This window comes from Fusarium redolens, assembly GCF_020744475.1.
Source record: "Fusarium redolens strain MPI-CAGE-AT-0023 chromosome Unknown BKA55scaffold_1, whole genome shotgun sequence".
NCBI classification, from domain to species: domain Eukaryota; kingdom Fungi; phylum Ascomycota; class Sordariomycetes; order Hypocreales; family Nectriaceae; genus Fusarium; species Fusarium redolens.
In genome coordinates this window covers 588,153-606,035 of record NW_025763664.1, presented here as the reverse complement: position 1 = coordinate 606,035, position 17,883 = coordinate 588,153, and the positions used below count along the sequence as shown (strand labels likewise).

The window sequence follows — 17,883 nt, the reverse complement described above, 5'->3', positions numbered from 1 at the left end:
ATAGCTTTAACTTTACAGCAAAAAATCCATGTTCGTTGACCCTTAAGCCTATATAGCTTAATTAAATCGGCTTAGAAGTATTGGGCTGGATAGCTGCTGATGCTATATGAACATGATAGCTAGACAATTCTGATCCCTGTGGTAGACAGCTGTCCGTCCATGATAGTATGTATGTACTCCCTATTCAGTTTCGTCTTGGTGCTATAAGTCCAGGGCGAAGAGTCTCACTGACTACAAACCTCAACTGATAACATGCAGTCGGTGGCATGGTCTGCCAAACCCACAGCGAGAAGCTGTCGATTCTGAGATATTGAGGCTTACTGTTTTGCCAAGGCTTTGCTTTATTAGTCGGATCTCGCAACAGCAAAATAGTTAATATATCTCATACCGTTAGCTTGTTGGTCAGAGTATTGATAGAAGCATTGAGCATTCTGATAGATAGAAGGAATTGTTGAAGATACAGTGACATGAAGGAGGAAATTGTCCAATAGACTGCGGTGCGTCCATATCGAAATGAAGAACATCAATCAACATCTAAGCCCTCGTCTCTGTGTAGCCCTACCCCCTCTTGTACTAGCATATCTATCTCTTCCCCGAGATCCACCTTTTCAAAAGTCTCCAATGAAACATTGGACTCTGAGGGAATAGAGCCATTCATCAGACCATTAATAGCGCCCAGAACTTTAGGAATGACATGAAATAAATTTTTGCCAGCCCCAATGCGCCCAATGGTGTCCAGGAAGGGTTTCTGATCAAGGACTCGATAACAATAGATCTGATCTTCTTCTTCTAGCCCAATATGCCGAACACGTGCATAAGGCTTCGTGAAAGAAGCTGCAAGATCATGGATCATACAAGACTCAGTTAGTATGTTCCATGAGTCCGCTACAGCCGTTAACCGGCTTATCAGAAATTGCAGATCAACCTCCAACGCGGCCCACATGTGATTGTAATTACTAGGAAGTTGTTTAGACCAAACACAACCGAATTCGTCAAGGAATAAGATGACCCTTCTATGTAAACCCGGGCACGTCTGTACCAGAATTTCGATCACGTCAAGAAACAATATTAGCATGCTAGCATAAGCCGATTTTAGCATGCCATCACCTTCCAATAACAGGGACAGTTTCAATGCGCCAGAAAGAAACGACTCGAAAGCTGTAGTGTACTGTGTTGTGGGCATTTCGTACCCTGGCAGCTCGAACGACAGATCGGACCTTTTAGCGACATGCGCCTCTCCACCGAATTCAATCATCCTTCGGATTATCCTTATTAGTGTAGGGGTCCATTTCGAGAATCCAGTTCCAAGTGCCAGCTCGTGAAGGCTGTTGGTAGCAAGCTCCTGTGAGGGAGTCCGCATAAAACATGAAATGACAAAATCCTCGAAGCTGGTAAGATGATATGCTGCGACACATGGAAAGGATTGATTAGGCCGCCGCAGCCCTAAGCGACCATCCAGAGCACCATTTCCATAAAGGTCCTCCATTATTTTAAGTATCTCCAACATGATATTTGGATTTGCTCCCTTGTTTTTCAGTCGATTGCAGTCAGCCATAGCTTCAACGCAATATGTTACGACTCCGAGATCATGGTAGTACGTGTTCGCCAAATTGATTCGGCATTGAAGCAGTTTTATTTCTGTGTCGATTGATGTTGTCTCATTTGACTTGTAATTCACAATGGATTGACCAGCTTCCGTGTCAACCAGGAAGTCGTGAGCTGTGCGATGAACGAACTGGACTGGTCGTATAAGTGGATAGATCGCGTCAGGGAGCTCCTTTTCCGGAATATCAGCTTGTCGACCAACTTGTAGCATTCCAGCGCATCGAGTCTGGATATCTCTTTCCGTGGCAGCGCATAAGTCATGCAACTCAAATAGTGTCTTCTTATTAGCTTTAGGCGGGAAGACTAGACGGTCTTCGACCTTTATTGCCAGTGATAGCTGGGCCAGATTGGTTTCTCTAATATGGTGGATGTATCCGCCCTTTTTCTTCAGTTTCGTGTACCAACCGTCGGCGATGATGAAGCGGAAATATTTCGCAGCGGTCTCGCGGTATACTCGGTTATTCCCATTGAGTCTTTCCCACATTGTCTGATAAAGAGACTCGAGCTCCTCTGGGAGTTCTTGGAGCCTCTGGGAAAGGGTTTCTTGATCATCGCCGTTCATGATTCCATTAGTGACGCTTTTTGTAGCAAGGGCGAGCCAGAGGAAGACCCCCTGCGCTTTGTCCAAAAGAGTCGCTGTGAACTCCTCAAGCGGCAAGCCAGCTGACTGATCTCGTGGCAATGTGTGGAATTCTTTGCGTAGATACATGGTCATCTCCGGTTTGGTGAGATCGTCTAGTCGTAGGTTCTGCGCTCCAATAATTTCAAGCCTTTTAACTAACTCTGTCTCGGGCCGGCTTGATACACAGACTTTTACTCGCTGACATGCCGTGAGTCTTTGAATGACACTGAGGAGTGCCTGGTATCCATCCTTGTTCGATATCTCGTCAAGACCATCGATAAAAATGCAGGCTGAATGAGCACCAGCATCTAAAAGGGACAATAGGACTTCCTCGGCTTCTTGTGATGACCATTCCTTGTAAAAGTCTTTTGATTGGGAGAATTTGAACTCCCTCAATACTTTGTCGATGGCATCGTCATCTTCTGATAGGAGGTCGTGAAGCAAGGAACACAGAAGGCCTTTGATGCTGTTTTGAGGTTCACTGCCGATCTTCCAGAAGAAATGCGACAGAAGTCTAGTGTTTGAGTACCAAGAGCCAAGTAAACGTGTTGTGCTGTCGTTGTTGATAACGAATTTGATCAATGTACTTTTCCCTGACCCTGGCTTGCCACGAATCCAGAATAACTTGTCGTCCGACTGCAGCCAGGAGCTGAACAGCTCCCATATCAGATCAATTTCGTCAACTTCCTCTTTAAATCTTTCTTCGTCGCTGTCCTCGTCGCTGTCCTCGTCGCTTTCCTCGTTGCTATCCTCACCAAAATCTCGTTCGTTCTTGTTCCAGGCTTTGTACCCAGGGTCTTTACGACAAACACGTTCATATGAAGCAAAGACCCTTTCGAAACAAGCGTCTGATGACGGCAGCACAGAGTTATATCTCTCTCTGATTTCCTCTGTTTTGAGACTTCTCAGGAGGCGTTGTCGTTGGTTATCTGATATATTCTTCACGGCCAAAGCCTTGAACTCAGTTGTGTGGCTGTTTATGGCATCCCGCGTAGCTTTTGCCTCGCTAGAAACTATTTGTTCAATTCTTGTATGTCCTGCCGCAACTTGCAGAATAAGGTTCTGCACATCGCTGTCTAGGCTCTGGAATCTTTGACCTTGTTGCTGTGCTATCGCGGTATTCTGGTCGCTGTTCACGGCACGCTATCAGCATGCACTAGTCAAGTTCACGGACGATAGGCTTGCATCGCTCGATAACAATTCCTTGAGGGCTTATCGAGTTTGACATGTTCCAACGGAATCACTTACCAGATTTTCAACAGAAGCTCCGTTTCCATGACTTCCTTGCACATGTTCAAGGACTTTTCCAACTCATTGATCTTCGCTTTATGCTTGTCTGCACGGAAGGCGGAGTAGACAGCTTTAAACATCTTGCCTTTTTGTTTTTGGTATCGCTTAGTGACATTTTGAGTTTCCTTTTCCAACTCTTGAGCTGCATCGATACATCTCTGGCCGACTTCTGAGAGCTTGTCGTTCACTGGACCTCTGGGCACTTGTATGGTTCGGGAATTGACCCGTTGAGCCGCATCTAGCATTCTCGTCGCGTAATCCTCGAGCTCGTTCTCAGGAGTGGGCATCCCATCGTAGATCTTAACGGTGAGGGAAACAAGGCTTCCAGCGAACGAGATCAATTGAAGAACTGCACTGGCAGCGCCAAGGGCCTCCAAACCGGTTGCCATTGCGGGCGGCGCACTCTCTACGCTCCGAGTTCGATGGGCACGAGAAAAGACTCAATTGATCCAGTCGCCAGTAAAGGGATCTTTGGGTTTTTGGGATAAGTGAGGAGTCAGAGTTGGGTGTCAGATGAAAATTGAGATTGGGCGCAGGAAAAGTCAGGCAGCATCGACACCCATCACTCAGAAGGCGACCGCATGTGCGGCCCAGTTCTGCACAGTTGTCCAATCGATTCGTGCCAGGTCCAAGCCTGGTTCGCCTTGCAGGGTGCCTTGGCTGTTGCTGTTCGATATGGCTTTATTCGGGAAAGAATCCTGACCGAAGCTTCTCACCAAGGAGAAAGCAACTTTGTTCCGTTTCTATCGTGATTGTAATTTTATCATGTATTGTATGCAGAAACCAACAACAAGGCTGTGCTATGCAGGCATATCCAATGTCTGAGATGGAAAATGCCTTGCATTATAGGCTTCTTTCTCGGCGATTAGTAAATGATACTACTTACGGCATGCCCTCAAATGGTCCTGACAGCCATTCAGTAACCATTTCGGTTTGGCTTTGTCAGTCTCTACTCAACAAACCTATGATATGAAACTGTCACTAGGTTTTGGATTACAATCGTACGGGTGATTGGCTAATCGACATTTTGTTCTTACGCATCGCCCCACTAAAAAGCCACCTTCACTACCACAACACCAATATACAAAACACCAAGATCATGACATCACGATACCGACAAAAAAGAGACCAAGGACCTCTCAGGATCAAAAGAAGAGGTTTGGATGCGTAATCAGGGAATCGAACCCTGGGCTCCCCGACGCTGCTCGAATGGCAACGGAGAATTTTACCACTAAACCAATTACGCTTATTCATGATCACGGCGACGTAATTGAGCTATATTAACGACGCGGTCGGGAATGTTGTGGAACAGCGAGGCAGCTTTCATCACGGTTCACCAATCGTAAACAATGCTCTTCAACTAGAAAGACACGACCGGTGGAGAAATAGCCCTCCGTGTTCCCAATTGTCATTCCATGTCATTCACAGTCTCGCTAAGGTTCGGCTGTTATAATGCAAGGTCGGTATGACCAACATCAAACCTTACCTTCAAAACGCTTGGTGGCCAGCAACATATCGCCATGGTGACATTCTTCCGCGTCGAGACCTCTTATGTCAAAGATGGGAGATAGTTCCTCCTGGGACTTGACAGATTACCGGTCTGTCCGCTGTGCAATTCTGCAGGAACTTGGAGCTTGAAAGCTTGTCATTTCATCTTATACTCGTACAGGGTAGGCATCCAGGCGTTTGATCGATCCCATCCGCATATCTCACCAAATTGCATCATAATTCACGTTCCCCAAATGGCATGTAAGCACGTGCACTCAAGATCTCGATCGAAACCTTCAACAACAGAACGATTTTCAACGATCACAAACCTGGGTAAGCTTCTTTTCCATTGAGTTTCACCGGAGTAAGCCGCCCGGTGCATCGTCAACGGTCACATCTCATTGGGTGCTGAGCGTCAATCGCCCCATAATTACATCAGCGATCGTACCTTGCGACAGGCTCACGAGGGCAGGAACAACAATCACCTGCGTTTTTTCTTCCTGCACCTGCCCAGAAAAGACCGATCGGCCGACATTCGGGCCATGAATCAACTGCAAGCAATCCAATCTTGATGTCTCACCTCAATTGAAGCTCGGTCGATCATTTTGGACAAGCATCTTGAACAGCAAATGCCAAGCTGGAGCCTGGTTCTCATCTTAGCTCGTGTCAAGTCAGCCCCGCCACAAATAAATCTCTCCAGATCCGCTACCCACGCCCTACGTCACCACTCTCTCGATCCCCCAAAGCTTTGAGGTGATCATCCTCTACAAGCTTTCCCAAGGTCTGAAGAGGCCTTTGGACTGCACGAATCACTCACTATGGCGCCCTCACGAAGTACCTCGTCGAACGCCGCTGCCATGCGAGCTATGGCTGTCAATCGAACAACTTCGTCTGGTTCATTCCACGCTGGCGCGCCGATCCCTACCCTCAGCTCCCTGCGACGACAGTCTCATCGATACCAGACCTTTCCTACCACTCCGCCGAAAACTCCCCTCGAACAGCCGTATGCCACGTCGAATGGAAGCGATTCTGAAGATGACGATGATCACGAAGAAACGCCTTTGCCTGTGCGACAGTTGCTGCTGTTGGCATTTCTCTCCCTTGCGGAGCAGACCGCGCTGAACTCGATATCTCCATATTTGCCTGAGATGGTACTCAATATGCCTGGTATTCCTGACGACGAGGCCGGTTTATATGTTGGAATACTTGCGAGTTCTTTCGCATTGGCGCAGCTGTCGACCAACTTCCTCTGGGGATATGCCTCGGATGTTATTGGACGAAAGCCGGTTCTGATCATGGGCACCGCCGCTTTGATGGGGTGTTTCTGTGCCTTTGGCTTCTGCAAGGAGTATTGGCAGATTGTTGTCGTCCATGTTGCGATGGGACTTCTCAACGGAAATGCCGCATGCGTTCCGACAGTTCTGGGAGAGGTTACGGATCGTTCTAACCAAAGCCGCGCTTTCACATATCTGCCTGTCATCTACTCCCTCGGCAGCATTACTGGACCTGCGCTGGGCGGCATTCTTGTCGGCAGAATGGGCAAAGAGTACCCATATCTTGCCCCCAACATTCTGTCCGCCGGTCTCCTCGCTCTCAGCGTGGTGGTGGTCAGCATCTGGTTCGAAGAGACCCTGGACAAGACTGAAGTCAACTTTGAGAAGCCCGCTTGGGTCGAAAAGCTACTCTCCTGGCTCTCTCCGAGCAAGCCTCCGCCTCGACGAGCATCTTGGAGCGCGCGCTGGCCTCGATCTCAATCCCAAAACCAGCCCCTGCTTTCCTCCGGACGAGCGCTCGAATCTGAATCCGATGACGAAGAGACCGAGAACGACGATGACGACAGTGATGACAAGTTAGATCCAGCCATGTCCGCGTGGAAAGACCTCAGCCGAACAACGATCCTCATTCTGTTCACCTACCTCGTCTTCCAACTATCGAACATCTCCTTCAACAGCCTCTATCCCATATTTGCCGCTACACCTCCACCTGCAGGTCGCGACTTGTTGCCCAGTAAGATTGGCATCAGTCTGAGCATTGCTGGCTTGGCAAGCTGCATCTTCCAGGCGTTCCTCTTCCAAGCGCTCAAGGTTAGATTGGGCAATCTCGGTACCTACCAAATCTCACTTCTGGGACTTGGTATCAGCATGTTGCTTATGCCGTGGGTTGGCTATGCGGATAGCAAACCTTTCTTTGGCCTGGGAAGCGGCAAGATGTGGCTGTACATTGAGCTTGGGGTTGTATTGATCTTGAAGAACCTCTGCGCAGTGGGCGGCCTGTCCAGTGTCATGCTCTTGGTAAGTCGCGACACTACGCATTATCTATGCGAATCTTTGCTAACTGTATTAGATCACCAACTCTGCTCCGTCGCACTCGAGCCTTGGTAGCCTCAACGGCATGGCGCAAACCCTCTCTGCTCTCGGTCGCAGCTTTGGCCCCTTCGTGTCAGGCGGACTCTTCAGTCTATCCATCAACATCCGACCCAAGGGCGAAGCACTGGCCTGGAGCATTTTTGGAGGTCTGGCCATTCTGGGCTGGGTTTCATCTCTCTTCATCCGCCGCGACGGCCTTGAGAGCGACGATTGGCAAGGATCAGATGAGAACCTCGCCGAGCACGAGGCTGACGAGGCGTGAGCTTATCGCGACCAAACAACAACAAAAATACAATAGACCGCATTGGCACTTAGCATTGGATTGGTGGTGTGCATATGGGACATGGTCATTTTGACGCATCGTCCGGGCGTATTGGAGAACTGACAAGGGCTGCTTTTGAGACTTGAGCGACAAAGTAACGATGAAGACGTACCGTTCTGGGATTTACCTTACATTTGTACAGTTGATAAATAGAGTTGGAAATATCTGGCTTGGCTTTAAGCCAGCTGATTTGTCCTTGATAGTTTGTATACTCTGACTACACTTGCTGTGCTTGCTGCTGGTCATGAGATTGACTTCATGAATGGCAGTTGTCTAGCTTGGACCGTACCATCTTCCCCTTAGGCGCAAGAACTCCATGTCTACATGATTCATAATGACATATCTAATCTATCGTACTATTTTATTGCTCCGTTCTTCTCCTTCACACTCCTCTCCTCCCTCTCACTAAACCGATCTCCAAACAGATCGAAATGCGGCCTCATGACAATAGTATACTTCACCAACTCCTCCATACAATCAACAAGACGATCTCGGTTCGAGCTCGGTATCATACGACTTCCTTCACTCTCATCTGCAAACTGCGTATACGCCTTTGGCACAGAACTCTGGTTTGGTATAGCAAACATACGCATCCATCGCCCAAGAATACGAAGGGAGTTGACGGCGTTGAAAGATTGCGATCCACCGCTGACTTGAGCGATTGCGAGGGTTCGGCCTTGGGTTGGACGGACGGAGCCGGTTGAGAGGGGGATCCAGTCTATTTGTTGTTTGAAGATGCCGGTCTGGACTTCTAGTCAGCTCCGAGTTTCAAGATTGGAGCATTCGAGGGCTTACCAAGTTGCCATGTTGTTCTGGGCTTATCCAGACATGGCCATCACTCCACTTACTCAACTCTCGTAATTCTTGAACTTTAGGGTGATTATGTTGTACGTCGTCTTTCTGGGGTAGGCCAGCTGGGTCGTAGAGTCTTACATCACAGCCGAGACGGTGGAGAATACGTGCGGCTTCGAAGGCGAGGAGGCGAGAGTACGATCTAGAGGGAGTGCAAGCTTAGTATTCGGCTTTTGAAACTGACGCTCAATACCTACCGACTTCTTAGACTACCGTAGAGGACCAGAATGCGCAGGCGATCCAGCCCTCTATCCAGAATCTCCTCCTGAACCATTTTGATGGCTGTGCTCAGCTCCAATTCTGCGACCCAGTCATCCTTGATGAGCTTGCCTTCAAGAAGGAAAGGCCGATATTTATCTCGAACTTCAGCATCGTCATCTGTTGGATGAATGGCGAGAGATCGATAGGCGTAGGCTGGGTCGGGTGTCAGTTCAACTGCCGTCCTCCCGGCGTGGGAGTTATTCAGGTCTCCATGTCCGTTCATCATAAGAGAATGAGTGTGATAGAATAAACTTTTGTTACTAGTCGGAAAATGACGGCTAATAAACAGGCTCCCAGAAATGTTGAGGACTTGAAAGTTGGTCGTAGAAGCGCGAAGTCGGAGAGTGTGACGAGGGAGAGCCATTCTGGCGGCAAATTTCTAGGGTGACTTCAAAGACCTGACGCATTTTTTTAACTAATAATTAGGCTTTTTGACAGGTTCGCTGTACGTCAGGGTTTTCAAGGGTCCAATTGTAAAGCCAGGGCCTGGTCAATCATGTCTTGGGCATGACAGGGTCCCAGATCACCGAATCTTGCTCGGTGACCAATCATTGCTCGGGTATGACACGGTCCCGACCACGTCCAAGCTAAAGTACTCTATTCACTCTTGAATGTCCCAGGAATCTTGATGTTCGGAATCATTTGCAAGTAATGCTAGACTATGATCAAGAGTTACTTGACTCAATGTCAGGCAGGCCTCCGATGACTTGCTCTAAAGAACTTGTACGGCAAATGGAAGAACATCGATAAGTAATGTAGAATATCGAATACACATCATCGAGTCAAGCATTTTACACTTCGGAGTCTGGCTGAGTTGTTGATTGTATAGTTGCAGATGCGGCTGAGACATCAGCACATGAAGAACGAAATCCCAATCAGGCAGTGGCTGCCTAATTTCCAATGTACAGGGCTGTGTTTGATACAAACATCAACTGGCTTTATACACATAATTTTCTCACCTGAGCTATATACTTGGGTTCTAGTCACTGAAATTTCTCGATCAATGTTATTTTGGAGTCAAAACGATCATTAATCATGATAAGATGTGTTCTTCATTGACGTGGAGAGGCTATATGCCGTTATTATCCCTCAACTTCGAAAGCCTTCGTCCCAAATGCTCCGTATGGAGGACGCGTACTGAAGATTCGTCATTTCGTATTAGTTTTAAGAATCGATCGTTTGCCTCTTACACAAAGTGTACGTCTGCCGTCAGGCATTACATGGAAACTTACTGACTGGACTCAAGGCAGTCTGGCATACAAATACGATAAACAATTGGATCAAGACTCCTTCCGAATCTTTACGCTTGATCCTGGACAAGGGAGTGATGAGCTCCGCGGTACTCTACAGACACATCCACTCAATGCAGCGCCCAAGTATGAAGCGCTCAGCTACGTATGGGGACCTCTCAATCGAACCAAGTCAATCACATGCAACGGACAAGACTTCAACATCACCGATAGTCTCGACACAGCCCTGAGGCGGCTCAGACTACCTGAAAAACCGCGTCACGTATGGATCGATCAAATATGCATAGACCAAGACTCCGTAACAGAGCGGTCAGAGCAGGTCAGCATCATGAGGCACATCTACTCCAATGCGGAAATTGTCAACGCGTGGCTTGGTCCTGCTGATCCAGAGCTAGCAGCTTCTGCAGCGGGCATCATATCAACCCTGGCAAACCCGAAACCCAGTCTTTTTCTGAGAGACTACTTTCCCGAGGATCAAGAATTGCTCGATCTTGGTCTGCCAACACGAGACTCCCCAGCTTGGGATGCCTTGAACACACTGTTCAACGTACCATACTTTTCAAGAGTCTGGATCATACAAGAAGTCGCCGTCGCGTCTGATTTCTCACTGCTATGGGGAGACGTCACTATCTCTAAACACGAGTTCAAGACTTTCAGATTAGCAGCTCTCGCCCACAAACTATCCGACGTCGACCTTGAAAAAGGCTCACCGCAGCTGGAGTGGAACACAGTCGCTCTTCTATACATGGGGCATTATCAAGTTGGGGATACCAATCTCTTGCAGCTAGTCTCTTCTGTATCATCAACTCATGCAACAGACGCACGGGACAAAATATTTGCATTGATTGGTCTTGCTGGGGATCGAAATTACAACACTGTACCCAACTATAACAGGAATAAGGCGGAAGTCTTTACAGAATTTGCTCGTGCGGTGATGACAGCGGAAAAGAACTTGAATATTCTCGATTACTCTTATGTGGGGGACCCCGAGGACTCAGAACGTCTGCCTCTTTGGGCACCGAGATGGCACTCTGACGATGGTTTGCATAATCGCTATTTGAACAAATACAACTTTACTGCCTCTCGAAGTCGACCAATGGTGCTGGAGCCATCATCAGAGGACTCAATACTGAGCCTAAGAGGCCTCCGGGTCGATGTAGTCAAAGAGATGCACGATAGGACGGCAGACATACACCAAGACATCCCCGCTGCTGTCGACATGATCACACTTAACATCGACGTCTTTAACAAAAGATACGGCTCGGAAATCATTAGAACGGTCCTCCTGACAATGATGGCCGGCCATGAGAGCTCTGGCCCTATGATAGACCAGACGACAAGACCTCCAAAAGACGACGAATACCTCAATAATTTCATAGCTTTTTTCTTGCTCTGCACAATCCAGACCCACATGTCCCAAGACGGCAGAGAAATTGATCAGAGGAGATATTTCGAGCTCGTGAGGCTCGCCGCAAAAGCCATTCCTCTGCCGGAAGAGCCATGCTGGACATCACCTGAGGATTTCGAGTTGTTGGAGAGAATGCTCAAGGTTCTGTATCCGCATGATCCGCGGGTTGTATCGGCTGATTTAGATATACTCAGCAGGATTGATTGTGATTTGATGATGGGGCCGCGGCGGTTTGCAGAGGCGATTCGAGCTTCTGATGATAGCAAGATATTTATCACGGAAACGGGATATGTTGGTTTTGGGCCGCGCTGTATGAGGCGCGGAGATGTCGTTTGCATTCTGTTTGGAGGCGGGACACTATATGTCATCCGACCAACAGCGACTACAGACAAGTATTTATTTCTTGGGCCAGCTTATGTACATGGGATCATGGATGGGGAGGTTATTGATGCTTGGGAGAGAGACAACGGCTCTGAAGATCAGAAGAAGCTGTTCAAACTCTTGTAAAAGAGCAAGTAATTCAACACACTATGGGTTTTTTTCTCTTCCCATTTACCTACCTCCATAATCATGATGTTAATAAAAAGACAAACTATGCAAGGGTATAATAACTCCGCTCCGCAAACCAATGCCCATCTAATCCTCCTTCTTATACACCGCAAACTCATCAAACAGCGCCACCTCCTCAAACTTCTGCGCAACAGCTTGAACATCCGCCTCCCCCCTGTTCGTCATCGCCAAATCAAAATCCACAATCAAACTCGTCGAGATCCCCTCATGCGACAACTCATGATGTCTCCCCTGCCCTTTAACCTCCGCCATAAGCCTCTTTGCCTCACGATTCGTCAAAAGCCCATTGTTTATCGCCATCGTCAAAAACGCCTGTGCTATTTCTCCAAATATCGGATATCCAATGTACAAATGCTGCCAGTAGCGGGTGCAGAGGAGAAAGTAGAATTTTGAAGTGGGATCGTTGGTTTCTTTGCAGATTGTGTTGGCGATGTGGATTAGGGATATGTTTATGTAGGGCATGTAGCTGTTGGGCATTTGCTGGGTTCGGTAGAGGAGGGCGAGGCGTTTTAGTTGGTTTAGGGAGGCGGAGAAGATTGTTTTGGGGGTGCTGTCGGGGGAGGAGAAGGATTGTAGTTTGTAGCTTTGGTGGCCTTGGGCGAAGGGGCGGAAGATGTCGAGAACTGCACAGTGGAACCACATACTAAGTATCAAGTCAGTAGAATAACCCTAAGGGGTGTTGTGGACTCACTGGAAAAGCATGACATGCTCTTGGCTGTTTTGGTCCCATGCCATGTTTTTACCAAGAGAATCCGCCCAGGCTAGAATCTTCTGATACTTTGCTTCTGCAAAAGCGATGGGAACGCGATCAACAATTGGTGTACCGTCCGCTACAGAGTAAACTACTGCAACCTCTTGGATAACAGTGAAGAACTCGCACAACTTCGTGAATGAAGAGCCCATGTATTCTGGGAGCGGATGTTCAGGCCATAGGTCGTCATGTCGCCCATCTCCAGGTATGGGTAGGGCAGGCGGTATTGCTACACTCTCATCGTGGTAGTACAAAACATGGATCCTGTGTTGGCCATCTCAGAAAATGCTGAACGAACCAATTGATGCGTCACTTACGTTAACCAGTTGTAAGTGCTCCAGGCAACATGCGCAGTCATACGGATCACGTCATCCGGTAATTCCTGGAACGCCAGCGATGACGGACTATCAAGCGGTACACCGTATAAGCCCAATCTCCTCCCCATGTGGCGGCCAGCACCAAGGAGTTCTTTAGCTAGCTTGTCATTTCCGTGGAAGAAACAGGCGAGGCTGAAGATGTTGATAGCCGCCAGCGTGACGAGGTCGTCGGATGACCCTTCAGCACGGAAGAGCCTTTCAGCTTCTCTGAAGAAAAGGCCGCCGAGGGCTACAGATTTCAAATCTGAAGCCGTGTACGCATGCTGTCATCCATGTTAGCCTGTGCCGAAAAAGAAATGCTTGCTTCTGGGATCGGGTTCACTTACGCAAGCAACGTATAATACCGCGCTGACGAGAAACGTAGAGCAGAACTGAGGTTTTCGCTCCACAAGACTCTCGACGAATAAGTCAGCGTCGATGAACCCAACGATCGTCTGGTCCGTTTCCAGAAATAGCGAGATCATCGCTGCTGCAGAGTCATTGCTGATCGGAACCTTTGTCCAATACGAAATATCAATTTCTTCCAGCCGACTATCGCAAAGTGGACGAAACCGATCCGACGAAAGCACAATAGGTGTCGACGGCAATCTCTGCACCGAAGTCCCAGAATTCGCCGTCTGCGACGCAGGAAGCGCCGGTTTTTCCAACGGCGAAATACCCAGCGATGTAATATCAATTGGCACCAAAGTCGGATAAACAATCCCATGAAGCGCCGTGAGTTCAAACTCAACCCTTGAATTCGTAGTCGGCAATATAGCCTGAGATGTCCTGTGATTCGACAGTCGCATCCTGGTATGTATACTCCCCTGCAACGACGAAAAAGCCCCATTCACATCCGCCGGCGATCTGAGTCTCTGCAAAAGCTTGAGCGCATCTGATTCCGGTAACGTTTTTAGCTGCTCTAATATATCCGCGTAATGACTAAAGCTGTGCTGTAGCGTATCAAGTTGTTTTTGAATTTTAATGGTTGAATCAACTGTTTTGGGGGGTATTCGATAGATACACGCCAAAGTGCGTGTTTGACACTGATCACAGGTCGGTTCTATACCATTGCACTTTATTTCATTAGCTGAGAGGGATTACAACTCGTTTAAAGACTCACGGCGCGTTTCTTCTCTCGACAGGGATTACAGGCTATCCTGACATGCTGGCGCTTCCGTTTAGTCACCCGGAACTTGCGGTCGATCTCATCTTCGGCGTCGTCTCTCGGAGCCGGTTGGATCTTCCTGTAGTTTCCTTGCATGGTCAATCACACCCTGCCTGGTTGACCTCCGAGTCATTGTGGTTTTTCGGCTGCTACCGGGGGAGGTTATCGCGGCGGTGATATCTGGTGGGGTGATATGAACATGAACACAGAGGAAGAATAAGCTTTCGGGCTTCGGTTATACTTTGATGCGTGGAACGCTTTAGGGTAAGTGGATGAGCTTGATTAAGCTATCACGAAAACAGATGTCTGTGAGCTTCGGCAGTGTTGATACGGTATTAGATTGGTTGTTGGAATATTGTTAGAGTTTCACTGCCACGTTCAATATCGCCACCATGACTTGACTCATGCGTCGCAAGCTCAACACTCAACATGACTCTCACATCATTACTCAGCAGCCACAGACTTTTCATCTCTCCAATTTTCTAATAACGGTGAAGAGAAGAACAGAACAGCATTGACCGGAAAGCACTCGGCGTTAATGCAAAAACTCGAGTCCAGCTCATGATAGACAGCGCTAGAAGCCTGTAAAGAATTCTACTCTTGGATTCCACAACCAACCAAAAGAAACGGAGACGCCGAGGTTCAGCGCATCAATCCATTCTCAGTTAATTATCCGAGCATCCACCATCTGCACCCCGCTCCCGTCCGTCTAGACTACTTCTCGCTACGTACAATCACTGAGAAAGAATAAGGATCTTACTACATTTGCTAGTGGTAGCTACATAATCATGATACCTCGGCATGTAACATAAACACACCTTAATTTTCTAGTTGGCTGATTCTCAGCTGGCAGATTGGGTGATGTGAATTCAACCACCATGGCATCATCCATGAGGTCATTACCGCTTCGGGAAACATCACCGTTTATGTGGACCTCCCTCGCGCTGTGACGTTTTAGTTATCGCAGAAAATCTCAATGCTTTCTCTTTTTCTTTGTCATGTCCGTCCCTGACAAATCAAGCCTCCAACGAGCCTCGGTATAATGCCAGCGCCACTTTGACGTGGCTTCGGTACTTGATGCACCGTGTCTTATAAAAGTTGCAGTGACGTCGTTCATTTCTCATATTCTATCATACCTTCATCTTCATCATATATACCCTCTTCATTCTCATCTCATACACTTTATACACATACAAACTCATTCACATACATCCGCCAACATGACACAGAACAAGACTCTCGTTTACAAGAAGATCCCCACTGGTCTCCCTGTGGCCGGTGAGCATCTCGTCATCGAGGACCGCCCCGTTGATATCGACTCTGCTCCTCAGGGCGGTGTCGTCGTCGAGCTCCAATATGCCTCTTTCGATCCCTACCTCCGCGGAAAGATGCGCGACACATCAGTCAAGTCATACGCTCCCGCCTTTGAGATCAACGACCCCATCGTCAACGGTACTCTTGGCAAGATCATCAAGAGCGACACCTCTGACTTCTCCGAGGGCGATCTCGTCACCGGCTACCTCCCCATTGCCGAATATGTCCGCGTTGAGAAGGACACCATTCCCAAGGTTAACTTGAGAAAGGTCCAGAACCCTCACAACCTTGACCTTGGTCTTTTCCTCGGTCCTCTGGGTATGCCTGGTCTCACCGCCTGGTCTGGCCTTCACCAGATCGGTAAGCCCAAGAAGGGCGAGACTATCTTCATTAGCTCTGCTGCTGGTGCTGTTGGCCAGATCGTTGGCCAGGTTGCCAAGCGTGAGGGTTTGACTGTTATTGGTTCCGTTGGCGACGATGCTAAGCTTGACTTCATCACCAAGGAGCTTGGTTTCGATGCTGGCTTCAACTACAAGAAGGAGAGCCCTAAGGATGCTCTTCCTCGTCTCGCCCCCAACGGTATCGATATTTACTTCGAGAACGTCGGTGGTGAGCACCTCGAGGCTGCTCTCGCCAACATCAACGTTGGTGGCCGTATCCCCGTCTGCGGTCTGGTAAGCTAACTCTGCACCCTTCTTCAATATCACATAACTAACAAATTTCAGATCTCCGAGTACAACACCCCCGCCGACCAGCGCCAAGGTGTCAAGGGTCTGCTCAACCTCATCGCCAAGCAGGTCAAGATGGAGGGTTTCCTCGTTTCTCACCCCGATTTCGGCCCTGCCCACTACAAGGATCACCAGGAGAATCTCCAGAAGTGGCTCGCCGACGGCAGTGTCAAGGCCAAGCTTTACATTACCGAGGGTATTGACAACGCTGCTGAGGGTTTCATCGGTATGCTCCAGGGCAAGAACTTTGGCAAGGCTGTCCTCAAGCTCAAATAAATTAATGCGATATGATGATGAATTGTATAAATTGGGACTAGATGGGTTATGTAGAATCATATAATGAAAAGTTATTAATGAATCAACAATATTGAAATATCTGTAATTCTAGCAGATTCGAGATGTCGTTCTATGCTTTCAAGAGATTCCCTTCCGTAATTTCGCCTCAGCAGTGCGTGCCACGATACATTCCATGCTTGAGCTTCCGAAAAGACATGAGTCCCTCGACTACCTGTTCAGAAACAAGGGCCCCTATCGTCGGATAACAGAGACCAAGGGTCTTATACTGCATTCCAACTTTAGATGAATGTTTCTCATGCAGTATATACAGACATTCTTGGGATATATGCCATGGCCAATCTCCTACTCCTAGACTGCAGGGGCTGGAATTAGGGCGAGGCTTCTTCATGGCTCACAAGTGCGTTCACAAGATCCCGCCCAGCCATTAACGTCTTGCCCAACGATTCATCTGATGCCACCCACAGAGCCCTGTCATGATACAAGTGTTGAGACGACGTGCTGAACCACCAAGCGGCTTGCCTTGATGACTTCACCTTTCTTCAGAACGGCTAGGACTTCATCGGAACTCTTAACAATATATTTCAGCATTTCCTTAAAGTGAACTATACCAGAATCAGACAAAACCTTGGCGAGACAATCGATAAATTCCCCCGAGAGTAGCATAACTATCTATGCTGTCTTGCACATGTTTATGCTTTAAGTGAGATAACCTATGACCTTCAGCATCATAAATTACATTCTCATTAACCTTGAACAGAAGTCTGTTGAGCTCCTCTATAAGAGCCATTGTGCTTTTAATCCTAATGTAAATAAACCTGAGAGACTCACCATGCATAATGAATCTTGAATCGTATGTGCCCTTTTGATTGTGGTGGAGGTTTGGCTAGCTGTACTGAGCTGTCACGCTGTGGTCAGTCGACCAATGCTAGAAACGACTGCGATGTTCCTTTGTTTCGAGCTCCTTACTAGCAAGGAGCCTAGGGACGTTCCAGAAAAGCCAAAGACGTCATGGAAAGTGTAACTACGGTCTCGGGGGTCGGTTACCGCAGTCTTTCGAGACACCAGTCTCAAAAGATCACTGAATCATCCTATCATCAAACTGTCCTATATCTTTTCGCTCGGAACAACCCACTTGTCTGGATTCACTTCTGTGCATTGCAAGAGGAGGCTGAGCACAAAATAGTAACTACTGCATAGCCCTAAGAAGATGGATATCAAGGGTACTTATTAGCTCG

The 17,883-nt window shown here is 48.0% G+C and overlaps 6 protein-coding genes and 1 non-coding gene across 7 annotated transcripts; 3 read left to right on the top strand and 4 right to left on the bottom strand.

Annotated features, from left to right (window-relative positions):
* Window positions 1-523: 523 nt before the first annotated feature.
* BKA55DRAFT_682234 (uncharacterized protein) lies at window positions 524-3,906 on the bottom strand (the record flags this gene model as incomplete). The annotated part of the gene is made up of 2 exons (XM_046198308.1): window positions 524-3,356; window positions 3,476-3,906. 2 exons carry the CDS (start codon window positions 3,904-3,906, stop codon window positions 524-526), a joined length of 3,264 nt encoding a protein of 1,087 aa, XP_046055911.1.
* Window positions 3,907-4,681: 775 nt separating this feature from the next.
* BKA55DRAFT_t1 lies at window positions 4,682-4,763 on the bottom strand. Its single transcript has one exon. It is a non-coding gene; the product is annotated as a tRNA-Gly (tRNA).
* A 734-nt stretch (window positions 4,764-5,497) lies between these two features.
* BKA55DRAFT_658354 (major facilitator superfamily domain-containing protein) lies at window positions 5,498-8,012 on the top strand. Its single transcript, XM_046197516.1, has 2 exons — window positions 5,498-7,296; window positions 7,349-8,012. The coding sequence occupies exons 1-2, from the start codon at window positions 5,824-5,826 to the stop codon at window positions 7,631-7,633; spliced, it is 1,758 nt and encodes a 585-aa protein (XP_046055910.1). The 5' UTR covers window positions 5,498-5,823; the 3' UTR covers window positions 7,634-8,012.
* A 1-nt stretch (window position 8,013) lies between these two features.
* Window positions 8,014-9,625, bottom strand: BKA55DRAFT_629793 (flavoprotein-like protein). Its single transcript, XM_046196936.1, has 3 exons — window positions 8,743-9,625; window positions 8,489-8,687; window positions 8,014-8,436 (listed from the first exon to the last, which is right to left on the bottom strand). The coding sequence occupies exons 1-3, from the start codon at window positions 9,168-9,170 to the stop codon at window positions 8,050-8,052; spliced, it is 1,014 nt and encodes a 337-aa protein (XP_046055909.1). The 5' UTR covers window positions 9,171-9,625; the 3' UTR covers window positions 8,014-8,049.
* Window positions 9,626-9,849: 224 nt separating this feature from the next.
* Window positions 9,850-11,971, top strand: BKA55DRAFT_531807 (heterokaryon incompatibility protein-domain-containing protein; the record flags this gene model as incomplete). The annotated part of the gene is made up of 2 exons (XM_046189253.1): window positions 9,850-10,003; window positions 10,053-11,971. 2 exons carry the CDS (start codon window positions 9,850-9,852, stop codon window positions 11,969-11,971), a joined length of 2,073 nt encoding a protein of 690 aa, XP_046055908.1.
* Window positions 11,972-12,100: 129 nt separating this feature from the next.
* On the bottom strand, window positions 12,101-14,405 carry BKA55DRAFT_498937 (uncharacterized protein; the record flags this gene model as incomplete). The annotated part of the gene is made up of 5 exons (XM_046186599.1): window positions 12,101-12,677; window positions 12,726-13,049; window positions 13,103-13,425; window positions 13,489-14,217; window positions 14,265-14,405. The coding sequence occupies 5 exons, from the start codon at window positions 14,403-14,405 to the stop codon at window positions 12,101-12,103; spliced, it is 2,094 nt and encodes a 697-aa protein (XP_046055907.1).
* Window positions 14,406-15,529: 1,124 nt separating this feature from the next.
* On the top strand, window positions 15,530-16,627 carry BKA55DRAFT_682229 (uncharacterized protein; the record flags this gene model as incomplete). The annotated part of the gene is made up of 2 exons (XM_046198307.1): window positions 15,530-16,297; window positions 16,349-16,627. 2 exons carry the CDS (start codon window positions 15,530-15,532, stop codon window positions 16,625-16,627), a joined length of 1,047 nt encoding a protein of 348 aa, XP_046055906.1.
* Between the last annotated feature and the right edge of the window lie 1,256 nt (window positions 16,628-17,883).